The 25241-nt window shown below is 39.8% G+C and overlaps 1 protein-coding gene across 3 annotated transcripts in view; it reads left to right on the top strand.

Annotated features, from left to right (window-relative positions):
- Positions 1-1345: 1345 nt before the first annotated feature.
- Positions 1346-25241, top strand: part of runx2b (RUNX family transcription factor 2b) — a 47598-nt gene continuing 23702 nt past the window's right edge. For all 3 annotated transcript variants that reach the window (XM_028439559.1, XM_028439558.1, XM_028439557.1), the window contains exons 1-4: positions 1346-1904; positions 2116-2239; positions 21078-21334; positions 22592-22748. In XM_028439559.1, the coding sequence (XP_028295360.1) occupies positions 2182-2239; positions 21078-21334; positions 22592-22748 (472 nt within the window). In that variant the 5' untranslated portion in view covers positions 1346-1904; positions 2116-2181. The remainder of the gene's footprint in view (positions 1905-2115; positions 2240-21077; positions 21335-22591; positions 22749-25241) is intronic.

Raw genomic sequence — 25241 nt, 5'->3', positions numbered from 1 at the left:
TCAAAATGTACTACAACACTAGTTTAGGAGTTAACTAAAGCGAGAATTTGTGAGTATAGGTGGTTATTTTCTGTGTGCAGTGAGGAAGAGGATGTGTTTAAATTACCCATTGCTTGGAACAAAACCAATTTACGAAGATATACACAGGGATTAAATGAAATAAAGGCTGTGATGGCTGATGATGGAAATTTTAGAAAAGACAATAATAGATACACATGCACCAATTGTTGTCCACACAAAAAGCAATAGTGTCTGTATTCGCAGGTATTGAATTGCTTTTTTCTACCTTTTCTTCACTTCATTTTCTTTTCTCGTTTGCAGGTAGGAAGTGAGTTTGTGACTCGAGGTGAACTTCTTTCAGCTTCATTCGGGTTCGAACAGGTTTGGCCCAAATTCTGTATGGCTCTGGCCTTGTCGATATATCAATTTTAAGGCCCGATTACAGCTCTGAAACTAGCACATTTTGTTTTACTCTAGTTAAGAAGAACTTCAAAAACATATCACTCATAGTGCACACATGCCAAGCAAAAATACTTTAAATTACAGCCAATAAATTTCCCGGCATAATTTATTGTAATTGCTGATCAAAAGGCAATAAAATAAACCATAAGATGTCTCCTGATCTTTACTGCTTAGTCACACTTGCCTGCTGGCTATAGTGACATGAAGACAGAGGTACTTTAATTCTTCTCAACCTGACTGAACTGCTCGCATCATTCCACACATTCCTCTGCCTCTCTACTAACACCCTGTCTGCGTTTTTGATGTGTTGTGACAAAACCCCGTGTGATCTGCAATCAAAGACGAGCTGTGTGTCGAGGCATGGAGGTGTGTGCAGTGTAAGCACGTGCAGGAATCACTGTGTTTAGCCTGTTGAGTCAATGCTTAATTGTCATGACCTGTCTGGTATACATGTTGAAGAGCTAGTGTCTGTGTGTGTTTGCATTTATGTGTCTTGTTAATGTTAGCAAGACTGTGAGAAGGCAAGAGTTTTATGAGACAGACAGGTGCCAATGATCCTTGGTCTTTTCCAAGAATTGCCCCCAATAAAAGCTTGATGTGATGCTCAAAATAGACAAAATGGGGCTGTTTCATGAAGCAACACAATAATCCAATTCCTGTCAAGGATAGATTCAAGGCTGAGACACAACACAAACAAACTCCTCTGTAAATAACTACAGCGTCACACCACCTCCACTTTCCCCTTATTCATCCACTTTTTACTGTCTGTACCCATTCTTTCAGCTGCATAAGCACACACCCAGTCTTACCAGCGTGCTTCTTACTCACACCCTTAAACCTTACCAAGCTCAGCTCTCCCTACGCAGAGGCAGGACAGAAGCAGCCCAGCAGCCTGTCAACAGAGTTGGGGAAAGGAGAAGCAGAGTCAGAAAAAGAAGGAGGAGAGGGGGATGAAAGAGGAGCAAAGCAGAGTCTGATCCCCATATGCTGCGGGGGCACAGGCAGTTGAACAAGCTGCCCCCATTGAAGCCTCCTGACTCATGGGAGCGTCAGACCCCACTCCCCAGAGAGGCTGGAAACGCTGTCGAACCACGCGCAAGGTAGGGAGCCAAAGAAGCGCAGGGAAAAAAGTCAGTGGAGACGAGAGAAAACGAGAGGAGAGGGCAGGAAAGCCACAAACAGTAGGCTGTCCCACTCAACTGCTGCGCCGTGATGACGTCAGAGTCCATGTGACCCAGGCTCTCCAGTGACGGCACATGGAGGGCAGGAAAGAGACGAGTTTTAAAGCTGGTGCCTTTTGGGTTGTGTGAGGGCTCTGCTCGCCTCCCAAACAACCACAGAACCACAGACGTGCGGCTCGGGGCTGGTGTTTGAGGGCAACCTGGAGTGTAAATGGTTAATCGTCGTGGGCCAGCACCAGTCACAAGGACGGCGCTAAGCGAGTAAGTACGTTCCAACCACACTCGCCAAGCAAGCAAGTCCGACACCATCTGATCTATCCGCAAAGGCGATATTTGCCTCTACGATTTTTTTTTCCATAAAACCAGACCTGGTTGTTACTTGTGGTCTTTCAAATAGTTGATACGTAAAGCATGTATTGCGGAAGGCTTTTTAATTTTTTACTTTATGACATACTGCTTGCTCTTGGTTTAGGACGAGTCAAGGGTCACAGAAACCACAGTGGAACAAAAGTGGGGTTTGCTGCAACCAGAAGCAGCCATGGCATCTAACAGCCTTTTCAGCACAGTGACACCCTGTCAGCAGAACTTCTTCTGGGGTGAGTACCAATTTTTCTACTTGCTGCTTTGTCTGAAGTCAGACTGAAGGGGGTTTGGGTCATGGCGAGGACTTGAGGTCAGATCTTGAGGTTTGGATGGAGGTTGATTGAAGTTGGTAAAGATTTTTTGGCACGGATTAAAGAATATTGGTCCAGATGAGAGGAGATAGGGAGGGGGGGGGATCAGCTGAGGTCATCAAAGACCCTGCTGTCAAGGTCCAAGTTTTTGTGTTTGTAGAAAGACCCAATCATCATCGAAGCTTTTTGTGGTTCGTGAATACAAAAAAAGCACCAAAACCAGAAAAAGCTTGCACTTAGAGGTTCCAGTATTTACTTTACGTGGTGTTTATAAATATTTCTGAAAGAGGAAGATGACATGTTTGTGCAACATACCCTTAGATTTACAAAGCGATGCCATTGCGGAACCAAAAAACAAAAGCATGGGTGATATTTTTGACAGACGTAAACAGACGCTGCGCTGCACAGTTTACAGTAAGGCATTGAAACAAGATGTGGAGGATTACAGCGTGGTGTGTGTGTTGGGTGTCTCTTGTGTTCGGGAAAGCACCATTGATTATGGGGCCAGGTGTGGTCTGGAGTACTTCTTGAAATTGTTGCTTTTCGTTAATCAATCTGTATCAATTGTTGCAAGATCAAGAAATAACTTCTTTAGAATTGAGCTTCAATGAATGTTAAATAAATTGATAAGGGACTGACATTCAGGTAATATTATTATAATAAAGACTTATTTCAAGGGTTACTTTGCAACATATTGCCACAGAGTGTGAGATATACATTTTTGGGGTACGTTCTTGTTGAAAACCGCAGACTTTTTAAAGGCCGCTCTCTATTCTACTCACTCCACAGATTTATATATCTGTACCCTTGTCTTGCAGTGTATAAGTGGACGAATCTATACAATATAATAAGCCTAAAGGTCTAAGTCCTTCTTGTATGTCAGAAAGGTCTGATCTTTTTTTATATATGCATGTATTTAGCAACTCTTTTAGTTTATTATACAAAATAGTCCATCTATATATTATGTGCTATATTGTTAAAAACTTTTAAAATATAATATAGTTACATGTTTCAAATAAGACAAAAAAAAAAATCATTTCATTTAAAATAAATCAATCTAGGACCAGTAAACAGAAGCGATGACAATCTAATGATTTTCAAATCCCCGGCTTGAAGGCCAACATGCATGCTGCAGTTTACAGTCTGTTTTAAATTTGCAGGATTCTATTGTGACAGCTCCTTTACACAATCGAATTTAAAAAGCAAAATAGAGGATGTTTTAGGTTTACTCAGTGGATTTTAAACAAACATTATGATTTTCATGCAACCCCTTTTAGTTTATTAGACACAACACTCCATCCATCCATCCTCCGCCCGTGCCGGTCTACAGCCTCCCGCCGCCTCCTGTCCAAATCAAATGTTTAAAAGATGTTTTCAGAAGTCGCGCCGTGGTCCGTCACAGCTGTTCCATACCACAGAAGCAGCGTGGCCCGTTCCTCCGCTCTTCAAGCTGGAGTAGAGTGAGCGTTTTTACCAATCACCACCACCTATTACCATGTTAACCCCCTGACCCCTCGGTGTGTCTCTGGGGTCAGAGCGCGGAAGAAAGAAAGGAGAGGAGCAGCGGCACAGGAAATTGGAAGCATGCAGTAGTCGAGGCTGGACAGGGTGAGCAGATGTGCACAGATGTTCAGGTAGAATCAGGACGATCGATACATGTTCATAAAGTTATTGCAGATTGATACGGCGCTGCGGCTCATTGACTCTGCTCCTGTTTATGAACATCTGGGCTGTAAATCTGTCAGTGTAACCACAAAAAGTCCCCCTCGACAGCGCGCTTGATTTGGTAAAACCACCAGTTTTTTTTAGTTTTTTTTTAGAATATTTATTTTAGGATAAATTTCAGGGTAAATTAATGTGTTGGCTGTGTTATGTGTGGAAAATGAAAAATTTAAACTCGGGCTTTGGTATATACATTTATTTTATTTATTTTTAAGTTTAATTTAATTCAAATATTTTCTTCATTTTATTTCATTTTGTGAGAGTAGTTTCATCGATTTCGAGATTGGGATGAAATGGAAAATGTTGGTTTTAATTGTGTCTTCAAAAAATGAATATCGTCAAAATGAGCTCATGTGGTTACTTTTCTTTTTAAATATACATTGCAGTTATTTCCATGGATTCATTCATATTTGTCGTTGCATTTTACAGCCTACAATTTTCACCTAATTGCCTCAGATACAGCTTTCTTATAACTACTGACTCTGGCAGATCAAGATTGAGTGACTAAAATGAATCTTCAGCATGTGTGGCACCCACTCATGCTGCTGCCGTGCCTCTTTGGGGAACGTTTAAGAGCCTCTCTTCTTTTTTATTGCACACTTAATTAGGAATAAACAATTAACTTAAAAGGGCGTCTTGAAAGGAAAGTTGCGCACAGTTCACAGAGGCACAAACAAACAAAAACAGAAATGCCTACAAAGACAGACTCAAATCACCGTGATCAAAAGAAGAAGAAAAAAAAGTGGTTCGATGTGGGTAAATATCTAAAGACTCCAGGCGGAAAACTTTCCCCAAAAAAAAAGAAAATCTCTGATAATTTGCAAAGGAAACTGTAGATGTGTTTGAGAAAGGCAGCTTCTGTTGCTTGAGTGTAGCCTTAGATCTAACCACAGGTCTGCTTCTTGGAGACATCCTAAAAGTGAACCAGACGTCCTCCCTCCTCTCCTCCTTCCCCTATGCGAGCGGAGGGAGCGACGTGAAGCCCACTCATCAATAGGTAATTTGAAAACTCTTCGGGGAGGGGGGGGCATCAGAGCGCTTTACTGGCTGCTACTGTTCAGTAGAGACTCTTCCCTTAACTCCTGGCTCAAAGGAACTCTATTTAGTGTCGCTTAATTGTACCTCTGAAGCAAACATGTTATTTAATCCTGGGAGGGTTATGTTGATGGAGTAAAAATTGTGCTGTTGGTGTTTGTGCGCTGCATCAGCTATTAGGACATATTGGTGGGACAGATCAGTGTTTGCTATTCCTGTGAGTAATCATCAGGGTGACACGGTTTTTAATGTGCGGAGGTTAATCGAAGATCGATTCCCCCCTCTGTAGTTTTACTGCAGCCGTGGTGTCGGATTGCAAACGGAGGCACTTACTGGGGTTGTAAATGAATCACGGTGCAATCTTCTTACATTCCCTCCTTGTCGTATTCACTGTATGTCATTATGTGTCATTTTCACTTTTTAAAAACGAATGCCAGATAAAGATTTATGTGATATGTTCTTTCATCCTTTTTAAGAAAACTCAAAAATAACTATAATTAACTTAATATTCCTGTAAAATGATTTGCCTATGTGCGACTGCGTCAGTACGATTTTAGCCTTTTCTCTTCCTGAATTGACCAGAGTAAACTGTAGAAGGTACAGTTTCACAGTAGTGTACTACATTAACATTATAAGATTTTAATGTAAATAGTCCCTTTGCCCTGTTCTATTTGGTGAATTGCTTTATTATGCCGTCCAGTGTCAAACATTATGTGATAAAAGCTGTTTTTTTTTTTTTTTAAATCAATCTGCTTTGCACTTTCTTGGCAGCTCCCACCTCAGATACAAACTGAACTGATGTTTACTTTTTGGGGGTACCCTGCAAACTCCTAGCTTTGCAGAGCTGTGATTTTTGTATGCACCATAATTACTGGTTAGTTTAATGTCTTTGCGTTAACCAATGAAGCCTTTAATGCAGCGCCGCGCTATTTTCACACTTAACAAGATCCCGCAGCCGGTCATTCATTTCACTGGTATCACGCTGGGCGAATTACCGTTATCCGATATAAGCCCTCAGAGAGGAAGTAACTACCTAACACTTTGAAAATTGGTCTACCTTGGAACCGGTTCACCCTAATGAAACTTAACACCGCAATTATGACTCACTTCTGCTCCTCCTGTGTCCTGTCCACCTATTTCTATTTAAGCCCTCGGGTTTTATTCAACACTTTTGAGTCTGACTGCGATGCTTATGAAGTGAAGTCAAAACACAGAAAAAAAAACCCAATGGCATTGTTTAGCTTTCCCCCGCTGCCTGACTTTCACACAGCTTTGTGTTTCTATAAGGGGAAAATATAGAGTGTTGAACTTTCTGGATGTTTGGGTTTTGAACACTGCGATGTGAGTGAGAGCTCGGCCACAGCAGCACCTACACAAGGCTTTACCTGTTCTGCCCCGTGCCTGGGAAAAGAGCAGTTTTTTCACCTTGTTGGTTTAATCTTAAAGGAATGTGCTATCGACTGATTTAAGCCTCCTAAAAATATACCTACGCTACTTTCCTGTTGATTGTGACAAATCTGAAAACAATTTATTCCTATTTATTCAAACGGTGAAGGTCAAAAACATGAAAAGAAAATGAAAGAAGTGATTGATAGTTAGTCACGATTATCAGTTGTTATATTTTGGTTTGCCATTTAAGGTGTCACTAGCTGGGTTTCTATTACCCTTGGAAATGCGCAAAATGTAAATAGCGCAATAAAAACTGGTAATGGAAACACCTGAATTTAAAAAAAAAAACTCAGGTATCGCTGAAAGGATTTTACGCTTTCATGAGAAGCTTTTTCAAACGTTCCGATATTGAAAATGTATCGCAAAAGCGCGATGGAAACACTTTTTTACGCAATTACCCTTCACAGAACGTGTCCTACCTGGTCACATGACCACTTCTCTCCGAGAAAACATGGCACGGTACGTGTAGACAGAAGAGGAGGCCAAGACATTTCTTAGCATTATACTTAAAAACAGTATTACTGCCACATTAGCACACAACAAAGGGATGTGGAGTGTTATAAGGAGGTTTGGTGTAGGGGTGGGAATCTCTGCGTACCTCGCGATACGATACGCGATCTAAAGCTCACGATATGACGATACTGCAAATATCGACATATTGGTCAGAAATCAATCTACAATAATCTATGACGTAACAAGAAAAAAAAAGATTAAGTAAAAAAAATAAAATTTTTATTTTATATCTCTGAAGGACAATAAATTGAAAGTGTCCTATGAACAGTGACACTATTTTAGTGCAACATTTCTGTAAATAAGTGTCAACTTACCAATGTAAATGAATAAGTATCTCCAATAGTGCTTTCTGTAAACAAAAAATAGGGTCTTTCTTACCAGTGACACCATTATAGTGCAATATTCCAGTAAACAATATATTGGTTTCTTCAAAAAACAGTTATAACATTTCTGTGAAGACGTACCTGCACATTTTAGTGAAAAAACAGAAAAGGTTTAAACAAAAAAAAACAATAATTGATCGTGCTATCAAGATATTGTCACACTCCTAGTTTGGAGTGTCCGTCTATATGTAGCGAAGTTTCGCGGGATGAGATTTCACGAGAGTTTCAAGGCTCCTGCTCAAAACAACATGATCAAAGTGCAATTATTTGTCCACATTTAGAAATATCGCTTTTATTTTGCGAAAGTCTATGATGGAAACCTCGCTAGTGACAGAAAGATGTGTCTTCCTGATTAATGCTCACATTGAAACGGGCACCTGGAACCAATCCCCCACCATCACAGTGCATTTGTACGATATGCATTCCTTTCACTGTGCCTTTTGAGGGGACTCAATGTGGGTGGAGGCGCAGATGGTACTATTGTGGGGGTGGCGCTCGGGGTGGAAGTGAAGAAAGGTGTGTGTGTGTGTGGGGTGGAGGGGAACAATAGGTAGACGTTCAGTGAAGGAGAGGTGGGGGACATTAATGGCACACAGACTCCATCTCCTAATTTGATCAAATTACCTGCCCACACAATAGGCCGCCTGCCAGTGCAGAGGTGTGAACACAACAGATGAAATGCACCTGAAAATCCGAGATCCCACCCACTCGACAACGCCCCCACAAGCCTTTTATGGCTGAGTGTGACATCTAGACAAGAGAGGGGTCAGCACTTTGTTCCCTGGTGTCAGAGAAGGAAATAAACCAGTGTTGATTGGAAATAAAGAAATAAACGAGTAAGTTAGACAGTTGGGAAACATCGGAGAAGTAAGACATTCAGTTTGTGCTTTGGAGGCCAGAGAAATTCAGAAATGACTGAAACCCCCTCCCATATGGCACTGTGGGGGTGGCTTTTTACCATCAACTACTATAATGCCCTAATGGCTACCCCTTCTTCCTCTTCCTCCTTCTCCTTCCCCTGAAATCCGGCCTTCATCCTTCCCCTCCCACCCACGCTTTCAGAAAAAGGGGCGATGACAAACGTGACAGGACGGCGATGCTTTGGTCACCACAATAATCAGAGTCAAACAGCACTGTGCCACCTGTGGCACACACACACACACACATGCACAGTCTTATTCTAATGTGTGCACAGTGAAATGAAATATGCCCCCAGAGACACAAAAGAGGCCCGGGGAGTGTGTGGAGGTGTGTGTAGTGCAACGCTAGTCTTTGAACTTAGAATAGTGTTTGTAGTTGACTATGACAAGTCTCGAGGGAGAGCAATGAAGCTAGAAAAGGTAGCGCTCATTTGTAAAGTGGCCACCAGAGACAAAGGGAGAGGAAGACGGACAGACGTATGCAGATAATTGGGATTAGGAGCTAAAAAACGTTGAAGAGGCCATGTTTTAACGTCTTTATACGTCACTTGAAAGAAGTTGGAGAGTTTTTGGTCAACGCTAACATGGATGTCATGAAAACGTGAAGGTTTGCATGTGTCCCAGTGCTGGAGACGTCACTGTGTGTTTAAAGTGTTCGAACAATGCAACATCAGTAGTAATTCCAGCAAGTTCTTCTTTATCTTCTTTTTGAATAATATATGTTTCATTTATTCAGGAACTTAACTTTGATCTCCTGACATCTTTCGAATGTCAAAACTGCCAGTCTTCTTCAGAGGTGTCTGCTGATCGCTTTGATGTTTCCTTGACTTCTGCATCATAATTCCAGCAAGTTCTTTGTGTCTTCTTTTTGAATGATATGTTAACATCAGTAGGTTCAGAATGGCCAGCCTCACGTTATTAGATTTTTTTTTTTTTTTTTAATGCCAATATATAGAGAAGCTTCAACTAACTTGATTAAAAAAAAACAAACAATTGGACTCACATTAAACATAACTTTTTTCTAAAAGCAAAAATGAAAATATTTAAAGCACATCAGTTTGAACTAAAAGTAGGTCGATATTGTTTCCTAAAAAAAAGTTTGTTCTCTCACTCCAGTGCTGATAAAAGCAAACGTTCTTCAAAATATGACAATATGCAATGAGTCAAAGGTTGTTTGGTGTTGATGTGTGGTCGTGAAGACTTCATTAATATGTATAATTAACACATTTTGATTGTTTAATGTGTCACGACCTTGAAAAGGGGAAAGCACGCGTCAGAAAATGAATGAATGGATGTTTAATGTGTAATAAAAAATAAATTAAAAAAAAAGGTCCTGTATTGCCCCAGTGGCTCCAGTCTCTCTGTGCGTAGTTTTAATGTTAGTTTGCTTTGGGTTTTGTCTGGGAAATCTGGTTTCCTCCCACTGTCCAGAATCAGACTGGTTAGTTTTAGTCAGATTGTCCATCAGAATAATAGTCATATGTTTTTGTATTGACCCTGCAATGGACTGGTGATGTGCATGACTGAAACTTTTACTAATGTAGAGATAAGCAGGTTTAGAAGATAAATGATTGTCTGAATATACATGTAATTAATCAGGACATCCTAAGCTAAACACAACATCAACACCAAACAAATAAATGACTAAATACGAACACCAGTTAGGCTATATTTTGTTTTTGCTGAGTGATGATCTTCTCCCTGTGGGTCATTGTTAAACATAAAATTGAGTCAAATAAGATTAAATAAAGTGGTGCCACTGAGGTTTTCTTTCTCATAACTTTCCTGCAATCTTTAGACAAGAAAAAGGGAAACTTTTGAGTCATTTTCTGCCACCGCAGCAATGTTACAAAACTGCAACAACAAAAAAAATCCCCGACGTTAGGTTGTTACAAAGGATGTCTCCTGAGAACTGAGCTGTTATTTTTTCAACGTTGATCTCGTAGCTGTTTCAGTTTACACATATTCAATCCAATCATTGCTCCTGACAAGCAGCTCCGTCTGCTCGTCGGCTGTAGACATACGCGATGTTTGATCCTCACTGGAGTGAGCTTCCAGTCTGGAGTCGAACGCTGTCACTCACCCAGACAGCTGCTCCCTTACAGTCGTCTGTTGTTCATTTTTGTTGTTGGGAGTTAAAAGTCTCTCTACAACTGTGGCTCTGTTCGCTCTGTTTTGTGTCTTTCCCCAAAAGAAAAATAGGTCTCTCTCTCTTTGTGTCTTTCTCTTTTTTTTTTTGGATGGAGACCAATAACAGGCTCTTTTCCGCTTCACTTCCCCTGATGCTGAATGAGCAAAGGAGGATCTCAGAGGAGCAGAATATTTTATTACAGTAATATTTTGAAAGTTCCTCTCCTCCATCTTTCCTCCCCTCTCATGATGGAATTTTAGGATGCGAGAAAACAGCGCACACAGAGAAGGCAATTCAAAGTCACGGCTAAATGATATATACTGGGAGCTATGGTCTTTGAATTGCATTGTATTCTTTTTATTCCCATTTGGGAGGTGGATTGGTGGGGGAAAGAAGCCCAATTGAGACAGATAGAGAGCAGGATGTTCCCATGAGGATTGTTTTTTGGCTGATCGAGGCAATTTACTATAAAAGCATCTTGTGCAGATGTGCACCTATGCACAATAGCTGCTTATTTAGAACAACAGGCCACTGTATAGCCTTGTTTTGATTCACCAAAGTTTGAAAATTAACTGTAAAATGTCTTCTACAGACACTTTCCCTTGGATTTGTCAACACACCTACACACAGTCCTCCTCATGCCCATCCTACCAGACAGACTCCTGCAGGACCCTGCAGATGCAGCAGAAACAGTGGAGTTGGGCTCTTTTTTTTTTTATAAACAAACACTGAGGCTGCTGGGAGTCATCACTGGGCCTCCAAATTATAGTCTGGTTAAGCAAAGACTCGGAGCCAACCTCTGTACTGCTACGCACACATATGCCCTGTAAATACACACCCATATGCATTATGCACACATCTGCACAATAAAGCACTTTTGAGGCAGACTTGAAATGCATAGACACAATTGGAGCGAGCTCGAGGGTAAAAAAGTTTAATGGACTCTGAGAGGGAAGCACATCATAAATATGAAAACAGAGTGAACGTTGGCGAACATTTGTTGAAACGCTTGAAACTAAAAATGGGATGTTGTTTAAAATGTAAAAGCTGACAGCCTGGCTGAACAGTGGGCGTGTCCACAGACCTGTGGGGAGGAGTTAAGGTGGGCTGAACAGTCTTTGATTCTCCTTGTCTGCAACCGTCAACAATGAAATGTGACCAAAAAACACCAAAACTCACAATTCCTTTATCTAAGGTTTTATTTTTGATGAGAATATTTTAAGGCTATTTTATGCTGTTTTCTCTGGTATTATTTCATATAATTGAAATTTTAGATGTTAGACTTGCCGATATATTGTTCAACACGATTTCCAATATTAACCAATATCAATATATACATAGACCCCACTCCCCCAACCAAATTTTAAGTCACAATTAACATGTTAACGCTACTTTTAATAAGATGTCCCAATGGATATGTTCGACGGAAAACATCATATGTGCAAAAAATAAATAAAATGTGTTCAATTTCAGCAATGAAAAACTTGGCACATTTATCTTTGAAATGTTGTCTCAAACAACAGCAGGTCCCAGTTTTTTAATATTAGTGGAAAATCTGATACCGATGTCAACTGATAATACATTTTATGGCAAATATTAGTAGGTCGATAATATCGCCCATTTCCAATAAATATGCTTCTTAGAACATTGCAATTAATTCCAATGCATTACATCGCTAATGTAGGGTCTGTCCAAAAGTTTTTTGTTTTTTTTTTTTTAATTTGCTGTTATTTTGATTATGAAATGATTTATTTTGTACAGATGTACAGGCATCCATTCTTTCTTTTGTTGTCCACTTACGTCTAAACTAATGATGAAAAAAAAAGCTTTAACTCAACTTTGCAACTAACTATAAGGTGAAAACCTCTGGTTCTATGCAAGAACACATATCAGCATGTTTGATCATGACAATAAAGTTTACTGTAGTTCCACATCTTATTATTGACATTTAACTCATTTGAAACCGAATAGTAGGTAATTTGCAGACCTCGATTATTACAAATTCATAATATTTAGGTGTGTTACTGCATGGTAATATTTAAAACTTGCAGGACAGTGTTTCTTAAAGAATAGAGTTGATAAGTCAGATCACATCAGCTAAACATCAATTTGGTTTTTCCGTGGATGACTGTGTTGTGTTGTGTTTCACAACCCTATGATGTTCTTTATGATAGTCCGTATGGAGTTTTTCTTTATAAGTTGACCAGAACGCAATAATAGATTCTGATCAGTAGCCTAATCTAAATGTTGTACACAGACTCATTTCTCAAGTGTAACAATGTGATGCAGATTATTCTGACTCTGCTGGTTCATGTAAGGCCTCTGTAAGGGTTTATGGGCCAAAACTTTCTGAGGCCATCTTCAGATCTGCACACTTTGGAATTTAGATGTATGCTTTAGGTCACAGAGTTCAGCTCTGGTGTTTTGGAGCCACTCCGAACTGGCTCAAGATCAAGAGGAGATCAGAAAAAAGAGAAAAATCCAAATGTTTAGAAGTTAAGTGCTATTGCTTGACGCTTACGGTGGTGGGTCTTCACACGGCCTGCTAAAGTCTCTACTATTCTGTTTATCTTATTGGCTGTTACCTCAATACTGGATATATTTCAGACTGAAAGATTTCATTCAAGCTTCCAGAACTGAACTCAGAAGGAAAGTTCACAGAGCATTTTTTTAAAGACCATTCCTACTGCCCACTTTGAGAAGATAGCCAAACTAAATAGATGGTATATTTATTACACAGTTCCAGTTCTGTATTATCCCTCTGCCAGCTCCCCTAAACCCTCCTAACATCGCTTCAGATAAAGTGCAACTAGACATTTCTTGTCTGGCCTCTGGTCTGGACATCCGCCTTTCCACCTCTCATTGTGTAGTTACTCTATCTGTTTCGCCTGCGTACTCACCTCACATAAATCATCTTCAATCGAGCTACACGGACATAAGGAACCAAGAGTTACATCCCCCCTATAAATCTGGTATTAGTTTTACTCCGCATAATGAACACTGAGCTAAACGGGGCTGGATACATGAGAACAGCGTGCCTTGCAGATGTACTATAAATATTTTGATACTAGCCGGCTAGTTTGCAGAGTAGAAGTAAAGCAGTGAAATACACAGAGGAAGGCAATAGTGTAAGGTGGAATGTTGGCCTAGCCCGAGAGTCTGTATTGTCTTTAGCACCTACACAGGGTTTGGGTCCAAGAAAAACGCTCTTTACAGGGTTCCTGTTCCCAGCCACAGTCCGGTACCAATGCTGGATACGCTGCATTTCCTTTAAACCAATCCCTCCTCTGCTCTCTGTGGAGCCAGGGGCTCATTGTTGAATTAATAGCATAATCAAACCTGATTGAGTGATAGATGGTTTGAGAGGAAAACCAGCACAGCTTTAGGGACACTCTGGGACCACGGCTCGGAAAATCAACCCCGGAAAGGTGTGGGGAGGAGGGTTTGATTTGTGGAATGGCTGCATTAAAGTGACTAATAATAGCAAAGCTAATGATACAAAGGCTACAGCATGAGGGGTGGCCTAATGTCTTTGACAGCTTTTAAGGTCTACTATCCCTGCCTTGCCAGACTTTGAGATACATACACAAGCTCATGCATACAAAAGTGGAAAAAGTGAACTTCCCCTCTTTTATTTTGGCATGTTTTTGGCCTCCATCTCAGGGACTGTCACCCTGAACGATCAAAGAGCTGCACACCCACATAGAACTCCTACAAATGCAGTCTCACGTGGGTTTTAACGCAATGACAGCAGGTGGGGAGTGTGTTTGCACACATGTCTCTGTGTGTGACATGCCAACATCTAAAGAGTTCATGGCAGTTGCGGAGAGTGTTCTCAGCTCTTTGCCCCAGTGGCTCAGATCTATCATTGGGTGTCTTTAATGGCAGCTTTCATCACGTATTACTACTTTATTTTCCCCTTCCTTCAGCCCACAGAAGTTCCTTTTTTGTTCCTATTTTTAAGTACAAGTGATCTCAATTAAAGACCTCCATGAAGGCGGTAGGCGGCAGACAGTCAGAGCAATAGGAGAGAGCAGGGGAAATTGTCTTCGTACCCCTCCTCACACTCCCCTCTCTCCCTTCACTCTGCCACAAGCAGTGAGCAGGCGCCCCCTCCATGTCTCCATCACTTTCCATGGACCTCTGCGCGATGCCAGAAAATGTGGGGAAATACCAGAAAAAGCCCTCTCTGCAACTCTCCCATCAAAAGTAAAGTGATGTTAAAAATGAGAGGCAATGATACTCCAGTTCAACCTAAAGACGCACACAATTTCACACAGGCACAGATACTAAACACATGCACACAAAAACCTCAGTGCATGCCATCGTCAACCAAACACTTCAGGGTGATGTCACGGGCTCGTCCACAAACACTCATTAAAGGCTCAGCTCAATGGTTGTGTTGATGAGGTCAGGAAGACTAAGCCCAGCATCATCCCTCTGGACAACTACTGCGTGTCTGTGTTCCTGGTTGGCTTTGGGTAACTGGTAGGATAGCAAACTGCATCCTTGGCTTGTTCTTCTGCCCTTAAAGCCTGGTGGCCTCACTGATTGGCTCTTTCTGGAAAGCAAAGCATCTGGTAGTCTGCCAAACATGGAAACATCCCGTTAGAGCTGAAAAACCTGGGCCTCGTCACTGCGCTCCTCTAGAAGGCTATAATTAAATGTCTTGAAGAATGCACCACTGTGAAATGGAGCCTTAATCCTGAGTCTTAAGTGGCTGTACTTTTCCTCTTGAATGATGAGAGGATTGGTTGGGGTTGCGAAAAAGAGAAGGAGCCAGAAGGAGCAGCACCAAATGGCAGTAATCTTATTTTGGGGAGCTTTTTGTTGTTTAAACGTTGAAGGGGAAACACTTTGAGGTCAGTTCTTGGCATTTGGCATCAGTACTAAGCAATGGGTCATCCATATCTAAGAGGACTTGGAATACTGTGGTTATCCAGTCAGGTCAAGCAATTTGGATCAATACATTGTTGTTACATTAAAGAAAAACCTAAATTGGCCTAATTTTACATTTCAACCAATACCTAGACAGAAGAAGACATAAACCACCTTTAGACGATCTCAAAATATATTCCTACATATATTATATTAAGTGATTTATGTACCAAACTTGTCTCTAAAGTGAGACAGTCAGCTTCACTTACAAACTGGGTACAGTTTAGATCTAGTTTCAGCAGTAATTGTTAACATATTGAATATTGGAACATGCTAAGATAAACTGTCTGTGTCCATATATACTTTTGATGACTGTATCATTAGCACTGCCAATATAATCATTTTTACACATTCTTTACACTCTTTGTAATTCTACTTGGGAAGGATTCAGAAATGTTCATTCATCACATAATTCTTTTGTCAAAAAATAAAGAATGAAATCTTTGGGGGAAAAAAATACAACATAACCATAAATCATGAAACACATCCTGCTGTGGTGGTTCTTCACTGTGGTTCTATGACTTCAGGCCAGTGTAACACAGTAGATGAACAATACCAGAGCTGAAAGAGACAACCCAGCTGTGCAGCAGGCCTCACTGAAAAGCTCAACATCTTAACACTAGATTCATGACTACTATGAATTAAATATGATATTACTGAGCAAGAGTGGTCAAAGGTCAAGAATTTCTAATGCTACAGCATCCAGATGGGATTAGCCATTTGGGGATTTGGGCTGGAATAAATGTTATTAGTGGTATTTTGACACAATTGCGTAATCTGGCACATTAAGGCCTTTTTTTGGCTGTGTGGAACTTCAAACCACAGATCTTTAGAATGAAGAAGCCAAAGAGTTGCCTACTACCTTTGAATGGCAGTAAGCCTGACAGCAGTGCCTTCGCTGTATGAGATATAAAGACTATCCAGAGGACAAATGCTGGATGTCCAGCAGAGAGGCAAAGTGGAGTCAGATGGGAGAAATACTCTTTGATCAGATTATAAGTCATAGAATCAGTAAAGAAGGGGGAAGCATTTCAAGGCCAACAAGAATATGTACAATAGCATAGAGCAGAATGTAAATGCATCACTTTCATCCCAAAAGCATTATTTGAATTTTGCCATTGTAAAGTTGTATTATGGTGGTGTAGGGGCAAAAATATGATGGGTTCAAATCCAAGAGGCATTGCAGTCATTGCCGTCTATACTGGGGAAGCCACCAACATCCATCCACCCTGAGGAGATTAAATTGATAGAGATTTTAGCCATGAATCAATCAAATAGGCCTGTCAAACTGTATAATTTTATTTTTTCAAATCATTTGTTCTGATTGAGCTGATAAAGGAAGGAAAAATGGGAACCATACTTACCTGGTCATGGTGTGTGGGGAAAGTGGAGGTTGTACTCTGCATGGTGTTTGGACCTCAAGGCTTTGTTTGCAGTTTAATATCCCACCTGCTTGAGGACTAATGTTGTTCCAGTACCCTTTTTTTGTCCCAATGCTATTACTGATATCCAGTTTATCGACTGATACCGATGCATGCCGATAGTGCAGTGTGTTATATATTACGTGTTTTTTGCCGAAAATCCGGTGCTCGAAATTGCCGACATTTTCTCTTGTGTGTAAGGACGTTCATTTGTTTTTCAGCAACATGAAAACGCGGCCCCGCTATTGGTTCAGAGCGGCAGCTTTGGGCCAATAGCAATATCTTGGCTCTTGTATGCACCAAACATGTAACCATACGTGTTTCTGTGATCAGTAATCAGGGCAGTGAGAGTCTGGAGAGAGAAAAAACAAGGTACTGAATTTGAAGAAGAGTTTTATGCTGTAAATGGCATCGTGTGTTCGTACTTGCGGATACCGATGCCAGCCTTTTAAAGCCGTATCGAGGCCCCTCCCGATACTAGCATCGGTATCGGTACAACATTATCAAGGACCATAAGATTTAGAGGACCTAGACTCGGCAAGGCCAATAAAACACTGCCAGAAGAAGGGACAAAAAAGGTAATGGTTTGGAAGAGAAGATAAGAGAAGTTGTGGGGGCAGGTTGGGTTACAACTGACCAAGAAGGTCTGAAATAGCCCTGAGTGGTTATCAGCAGCTGATGACCCTGCAGGGGAGCTTTATGTGTACCATAGGCACCTATGGATAAAGTCCAAGCAAAAACCCAATATCGCTCTAAATAATAATACTTATACTAATCAAATCTGATCGAGCTCAAAGCATAAATCCGATTAAAAGAATGTCTGGGGATTCCACCACCGTACTTCTCATGGTTTTTACTTTAATACTGAACATGTACTGTATGAGGAGGGGAAAACACTAAATTGACTAAGTTGAAATTTAAACTGTTGGAATAAGTGAGTCCATGGTTCCTGCAAGGCTGTGTTTATCACTATTACAGATTTAATTACCACTATTTGCATTCATTCATCCATGAATTGTTAGTTGATCTTTGAGAATGTTGGACAATGCGAACCATATTTCTGGTGTTTGGGGCACATGAGGGGGAAGTGTAACTCAATCACTTTTTTTTTTCCTCCCACCTCATCCACAAGACGGGGTGCCAGATGCGTGTCAGTGCTTTCAGACTTTATATGTATACATCTATATGCGTATAACATCCCTCCCACATCCTCACGAGCACACAACGTATCAGATGTGTATGCATGAGCACGTAGATTATGAAATGTAGAAGTCAAGTAACTTTAAGTACTCAAGCACTTCTGTCTGAACACAGAGATATTAAAATATTTGTTCCCAAATTTACAAGAGAAAAACAAGCTACAAAAGCACTGGCAGGATCTAAATAAACTCCCAGCTGTGCCTCCCAGTACTCCCATTTTTTCAGAAAGAGGACTGCAAAATCAAAGCCCTTCTTCTTTAAGACTCCCTGCAATAAAATCCTGTTTGGGTGCAACAGAACAGGAACACATGCTGCTGTGTGATGTGGCACACAAAGTCTCATTGGGAGACTGATGGGTAATCAGGGTGCAGGGTGGGGTGGCTGATGAGAGCCGACTGAGATGTGGAGCCTCACGGAGGGTGGATGATGCCCTCTACAGTAGACACTGGACGGTTATTTGCTGTGAATCTTCAGCACAATTAACATTCAAATGTATGTCTTTGGCAACATAATATAAATATACAATATATAACATTAAATTCTCAAAATAAAGATTATGTCCACTTTTGGAGCTCTTTTTTCACAATTTTTTTTTATTTTCTATGCTTATGTGTTTAAGAAATACATTAAATTATCACATTAATGCTCATTATTTATTGCTGTTGTATTTCTGGTTGTTGTTTATTTAAAGTGAAAATTTATTTAAAATTATTTATTTTTTTAATTATTAAAAAAGTTAACGTTGAATGAGGTTTAAAAAAAAATAGCAAAAAATAATTGTAAAACTGTTTCATGAAGTGAATCTAAGGTATGGACAAAAAAATTATATTAAATAAAATATATTGTTTAGCACAATTGTTAGAAAACATGAACGCTTACCCTGGATAATTAATTATTTTACAAGTTAGCTTTGGCTTGATTATTATTATTATTATTATTATTATTATTATTATTATTATTATTATTATTATTATTATTATTATTATTATTATTATTATCATATTTCCAGTGGCAAATAAGTCTTTAGGGCAGTGATTCATAACCTTTTTTTGGGATCTTGACTCCATTTTGATATTAAGAATTTCTGGCGACCCTAAAGACATTTTTATTTATTTATTATAGAATTAGTTTTTGATCATGTTTGTTACACTGTATTACAAATACAGAGTAGCCAGGATTAGAGACAAGTTGTGCCAGCTGAGATATGTTTTTTTTTTTTTTCCTGCATTTTATTTGAACTAGATTTATATTTGACAAAGTGTATCATACAGTTTTTTAAGATTCTGTGTTGTATTCATTTTTTTAATTTGTTTTTTTAAAGAAGAGCAATAATTAAAGAATTTCAAAAAAGTTTTTTTTTTCATGTTTCGGCCCCGTTTAAACTCCAAGTGACCCCACGTGAGATCCTGACCCCAAGGTTGAAAAACACTGCTGTAGGGCTTCTGAAATATACTTATATTATATATTTGTTGTGCTAAATATCAACTCTTTCAAATTTTTAAAACAAGTGTTTTATCTTTTCTTGTGGTCTGTCAATAATGTAACTTCTGTGCGTAAACGTGCGTAATTACGCATGTTGGATGCATTTCGAAGCAATCTTTATCATATGAAAAAGCTTCATGTAAAGTGAATGTATTGAGAACTTTTTTTGAAGTTGTGAGTTAAAAGATACCTGCACACCTGTACAATAGCTCTCCCCTGCGACCGATTTGAAACTGTACTCCGGCGCCGTACCTGACTCACCGCACTGCGGTGACGCACACTCCTGCTCTGTGGAGTGTTGCTCATTTCTCACCCGGGTTGGCCTCTTTGAGCTGCGTATTGTCAGGACGGTAGTAACACAATCCTGGTGTGATGATGATGATGATGATGATGATGAGGATGATGGGACGGACAGCGTGTTTCTGACTGGAAATGACCAGCATCATCAGAGTGGGGGACGCGCTGATAGTCTGGAGGAGCGCGAGCATGTGGGTACGTAGAGTGGACGGTGTGAGAGGAAAAGGTGTGAGACTCAACATGTGTGTTTTTATGAAGGTGCTGTGGACTTTTCTCTGAGCTCTCTCCGTATATAAGGCGGTGATAGATGATGGCGCAGGGAATGGATCTGACTCCAGACACCACGTGTTGGAGTCGCATCAGCGCAATAATTGCCTCGCGCTGGAGCTATATAAACCACAAAAAGCCTGCGCACGGGAAACCCCGGCCTCCAAACACTAACCACATTTACAGCTACAAAAACGGGATCCGTTTTTCCGCCTCCTTCATCTCACCGGCGATTTTCTTTCTTCCCCCCCACCCCCCTGCTTTTTTCTAACTTTATCAACCTCCTTTAACCCTTTATTCAAAACCTGCGGCGGTGGCGGAAGACTTTGCAGAAAAATCCGTACACTTTGCAGGCGTTGTGGGATCGTAAATAGCCCCTGTTATGTATTGTTAAAGCTTTTTTTTTTTCTCCTTTGACTTTGAAAACTTCTTCTTATGTGCGTGTGTACTTAGCCTGCGGGCTTCCACAGCGCCTTTCACTTTGACACAAAGGCTTCAATGACGCACCTGGAGCAGCGCTTTGACTTTTCACCAAAGAAAGACAGACAAACCCTTTTTTGAGCTCCTGGCTGAGCCGTTTGAAAACATCATTGTTGGATATTTTTTTTTTTTTTTTTTTTTTTTTTTACATATAGGGACAAATGATCAGCCTATTACGCGCTCGGACATGAGTTATGATAAACGGACTGTAGCACTTAGAAACTTGGGGGGGGGGGAGAGAGCTTGTCATCAAAAAAGTCTTCTTGAAAATACTGGGATTTGTATAGGTTTTTTTTAAAGGGGTATAGCCTGCGCAAAAGTCTGTAGTGGTTTGGTTTGGAGACGTGCGCTCAGGCGCAGCAGCAGCAGCGACGCACGCTCTGACTTTCACCCACAGAAAGTGTGTGTGTGTGGCGGAAAGACAGAAAGAAAGAAAGAAAGCAGGAGACGAGCTGGAGATCCTTTGCTGTCTTTTTGTTTCTTTTCTGATAAACCTCGCTGTTGTGATGCGAATTCCCGTAGATCCCAGTGCCACTCGGAGGTTTAGTCCGCCTTCCAGCAGCCTCCAGCCGGTCCCGGGGAAGATGAATGACGTGAGCTCCCCAGTCGGGCAGCCGGACGCGGCGGTGCCAAGGTTGCGTCCCCACGAAAACCGCAGCATGGCCGAGATCATCGCGGACCATCCGGCAGAGCTGGTGCGGACCGACAGCCCCAACTTTCTGTGCTCGGTCCTGCCCTCCCACTGGCGGTGCAACAAGACGCTGCCCGTCGCCTTTAAGGTGAGTTGTTGTGCGACGCATTGCGGATCAGTCTGGATGTGAGTGCGAACAATCACTGACAGACAAGCCAATGTTTACATTTTGAAATTGGATTTTTATTCTTCATATAAATATTTTCTTATTTGCCTGTTACTGTAATAATAATAATAATAATAATAATACTCAGCTGGGAACATCAGATCCTTTTGTTAAAACCAGTCCAAACCATTTGTTTAAAGGACTATAATTTACAGTAACAACTTGGTGGAACTAAAAGTGTCAACAAGTGAGCAAAAGGAAAAACAATTTATGTTTACTAAAATATTACATAAATACCCTTTAAACTGATTACACAACACTGAATAATGTTCTTCAGCATATAACTAAACTTGTAATGCTACTCTGTAATAATTTTTTTTTTTTTTTTTTTTTTAGCAAGCTGCTTCATCTAATGTCACGTTACTGACTTAAAGGCATTGTTATTTTAACACTGACAAAATAAAAGTCTTGATGTTACTCTAAGTTCAAATCAGCAGGCTTTCCAAGTTCTTAAAAAAAAAAAAAAAACACCAAAGAATATGTATATATATATATAACAGTGTGATATAGGCCTTGAGGCACTTGTGCTTATTTTTTGTAGAATCTTCACAGTTACAGCCTTGTTCATCAGCTGACAGATATTACTTTACAAGTTTCATCAAAGGTGTTCCAAAGTGGAAATTTGTAGCTGGAGCTCTGGCACCGAAACAAATATGACACTATTTTTTTTTTTTTTTAAAACAAATGGGTTATTGAACTGTTCTCATTACAGCTCTGTAATTATTGCAGTTTCTGTTGGCCCAGCTCATCCTCTTTTATCTGCCTCCAAGAATCTAAGCGAGAACATAAGGCTGCTGTGCTTCACTTTGAACTGCTGTATGTGTATTTGAGATGTTTCTTCACATTCAGGGGAATGAAAAGAGAAAAAAAAAAACGTGTCATGAGAATAAATCCAAGCCATTTATCTACATGGTTTGGAGGGAAATGAATAGATGTAAAACAAGTGTGGCTAAACTTTCACTCAGCTTTTGGCTTTTAAATAGAAATAATTGTTTGATTTATACATGAAATCATTGTAACGTTATATAATATTTGAGATTTTACCTCCAAAGGGAGAATATTATGAGGCATAATGTATAGGCAGAGGATAAGTACAGTATTATGAGTAAAAAAAATTACATTTTCTTTGTCCTATAGGGTTCTTGAATATCTGCCCTTTGACCTCTGTGCCCCTGACAGGTGGTTGCCCTTGGAGACATCCCTGATGGGACTGTCGTCACGGTGATGGCAGGCAACGATGAGAACTACTCAGCCGAACTGCGGAACGCCTCAGGTGTGATGAAGAACCAAGTAGCACGTTTCAACGACCTCCGCTTCGTGGGCCGCAGCGGTCGAGGTGAGGCCTGGGTTTTTATTTGTCACATCCCCCCTTTATACATCGCTCAAATGTCGCTGCGCTTTAATGTTTGTTGTGTTAAAGCTTTCACATTTTAAATATATAGATTAAAAAAAACGTATTAGGCTATGCATGTAAACAGTATGGTATTTTTTAGGGGTGTGCATTGCCTTGAATCTGATGTCACGATTTGCATGTCACTATACAATACATCCGATACTAAACAATACGATATACATCGCGATGTCAATATATACAAATCTCACCTTTACGAGCACAAAATGATATAAACTACAATGTATTTCATGTTTTTCTCTTTTTTTCTAAACTTGCGAGAATTAGTAAATGGTAACTAACTGTAATTCAAGCACCAATGTCAAAAACAGTGCGTATGTTGTTTTATCAAAGTGTCAAATTACATTTGTCAAAAAAAGTTTAACTTTTGATTCAGTAAAGTTATAAAATTCTTTTTTTTTTTTTTCTTTTTTTTTTGAAAAAAAAACGGTACCCACATACTTCTAAAAAAGTGCCCATTATGTTTGGGTTTTTTTTTTTTTTCAAAACTCTTTTCACTATACAGTTTTGGCACTCAATTAACAAAGATTTCCACATTTGGTTCATCACGATAATCACGCAGTGAAATATCGCTATACATCGCCAAATCGGTATTTTTCTCACGCCCTTGGTATTTTTCTATAACCTTGGAGTCTTAAAATGGAATGAAAATGAAATGATTTACAATCTAAGAATGAGCATAGTAAACTGTGTCAATTTGAAAATGCGTTTTGTTCACCTGACATGACCCGACTCAGCTCAGGATAATAAACATGTTGGGTGGTGCAGCGCCCTGCGGCTGATCTCTCTCTCTCACTTATATTCATTGTGTCACGACAGAAAAAAATCAAAAAAAAAAAACACTCCCTATGAGCCAAATGGCATTCCCTGAATGTTTGGCAGCAAACGGCAACTTTTTACACTGTTTACCATCCTATTACTAAAAAAAACAAAAATCGTATTTAGAGTATTTCGGTTCAGATTTCTCCCCATCCTTCCAAAGTTGCATAACTTTTAGGCGTTTAGGTGCAGCTTCTCCCTCTTCCAGTGTGTATATCTGAAGGTCGAGTGAAATCAGGGAGGACAAAGGCGGTAGAGAAGGCACAGTGACGGGAATCATTGACACACGTTGAATGCATGTGTTCCATTGCTGTGACATGAAATCTAGTAACAGGAAGTGACATAGGAGCCAGGGCATATCAGACTACAAGGCGACTGAAATGAATACCCCCCAGTGACGAATAAGTACAGTGAACTGATAGGATGCTGGAGAGCTGAGAGACATGCATGGAGAAAAGAGCCGAAAGAGATGGAAACACGTTCCAGGGCTTCTAGAGCGTCTAAGTGATCATTGATTAAAAATGTGATTAAAAATGATTCAACCTAAAGCTGCTACCCACGCTAATTTTTATTTGATAAATTCATAGTGTTAGCTCATAGATCAATGAAACGAATATCATTTACTTCGGAAAAGAAAGGAAATTTTTTTAAATTTCCGCTTAAAAGTCTGTTTTTATCTCCATCGTAAACGCTCCATTTGTTGACATTTTCTCGCATTGCATTGTGGGATGTGGAGTCTTGTAAGTGGATGCATAGAATTTATTCTTTCTGTGATTTCTTTGCCACATAAGGAAGACAGTGATTCTCTTCATATGATATCTTGATGTCTGAATGAACTAAAACACTTCTATGCCCCCGTCTCACTCCACATCCCACAATGCAATGCGCGAAAATGTCAACAAACGGAGTTCTTTTTAGTTCAACCTTATTTCAGAACAATTCGGTCCATATAAAAGAGGTATAAACAACATTAAGTACAATATATTCACATAGCGCATATAGTTAAAACATGCGCAAACATTCCCGCCATTGCTTCCAATAATAGGAGTGTTTACAGTGAGGATTAAAAACAAACTTTCAAGCGGCAATTTCAACTTTTTTTCCATCTTTTGTTCTAGCAAATGATCTTTGATTTAATGATCAATGAGGCCAACACTATGGATTTATCTGATAAAAAATGATTGTCTCCAGCAGCTTTATTAGAAAAAATGGTCTTTTTGATATAGACGCAGCAATTTATTATTTTTTTTACTTTGTCTGCACAAGGTCAACACTAGAAGAAGTGCAATCTTTTTAAGACAGCAACGCATGTTTTGTAATTGCAACTAAATAAATGAATTTATTTTATTGCATAATTGTGTATAGAAACACCAATATAGATAGATAGATAGATAGATAGATAGATAGATAGATAGATAGATAGATAGATAGATAGATAGATATGTATATTTCAGACTCATTGTTCATAAAAACAAAACAAACTACAAAGTCAAAACAAAAAGGTCGGTAACACTTTACTTGTATACATAAGGCTGACATTACTCAGTCATTATTATTACATGAGACTTGTCATTATTATGAATAAGGTGTCATGAAGGC

The sequence above is a fragment of the Gouania willdenowi genome, chromosome 24 (genome assembly GCF_900634775.1).
Source record: "Gouania willdenowi chromosome 24, fGouWil2.1, whole genome shotgun sequence".
In the NCBI taxonomy this organism is placed as follows: Eukaryota; Metazoa; Chordata; class Actinopteri; order Blenniiformes; family Gobiesocidae; genus Gouania; species Gouania willdenowi.
This window is presented reverse-complemented; position numbering and strand designations above follow the sequence as displayed.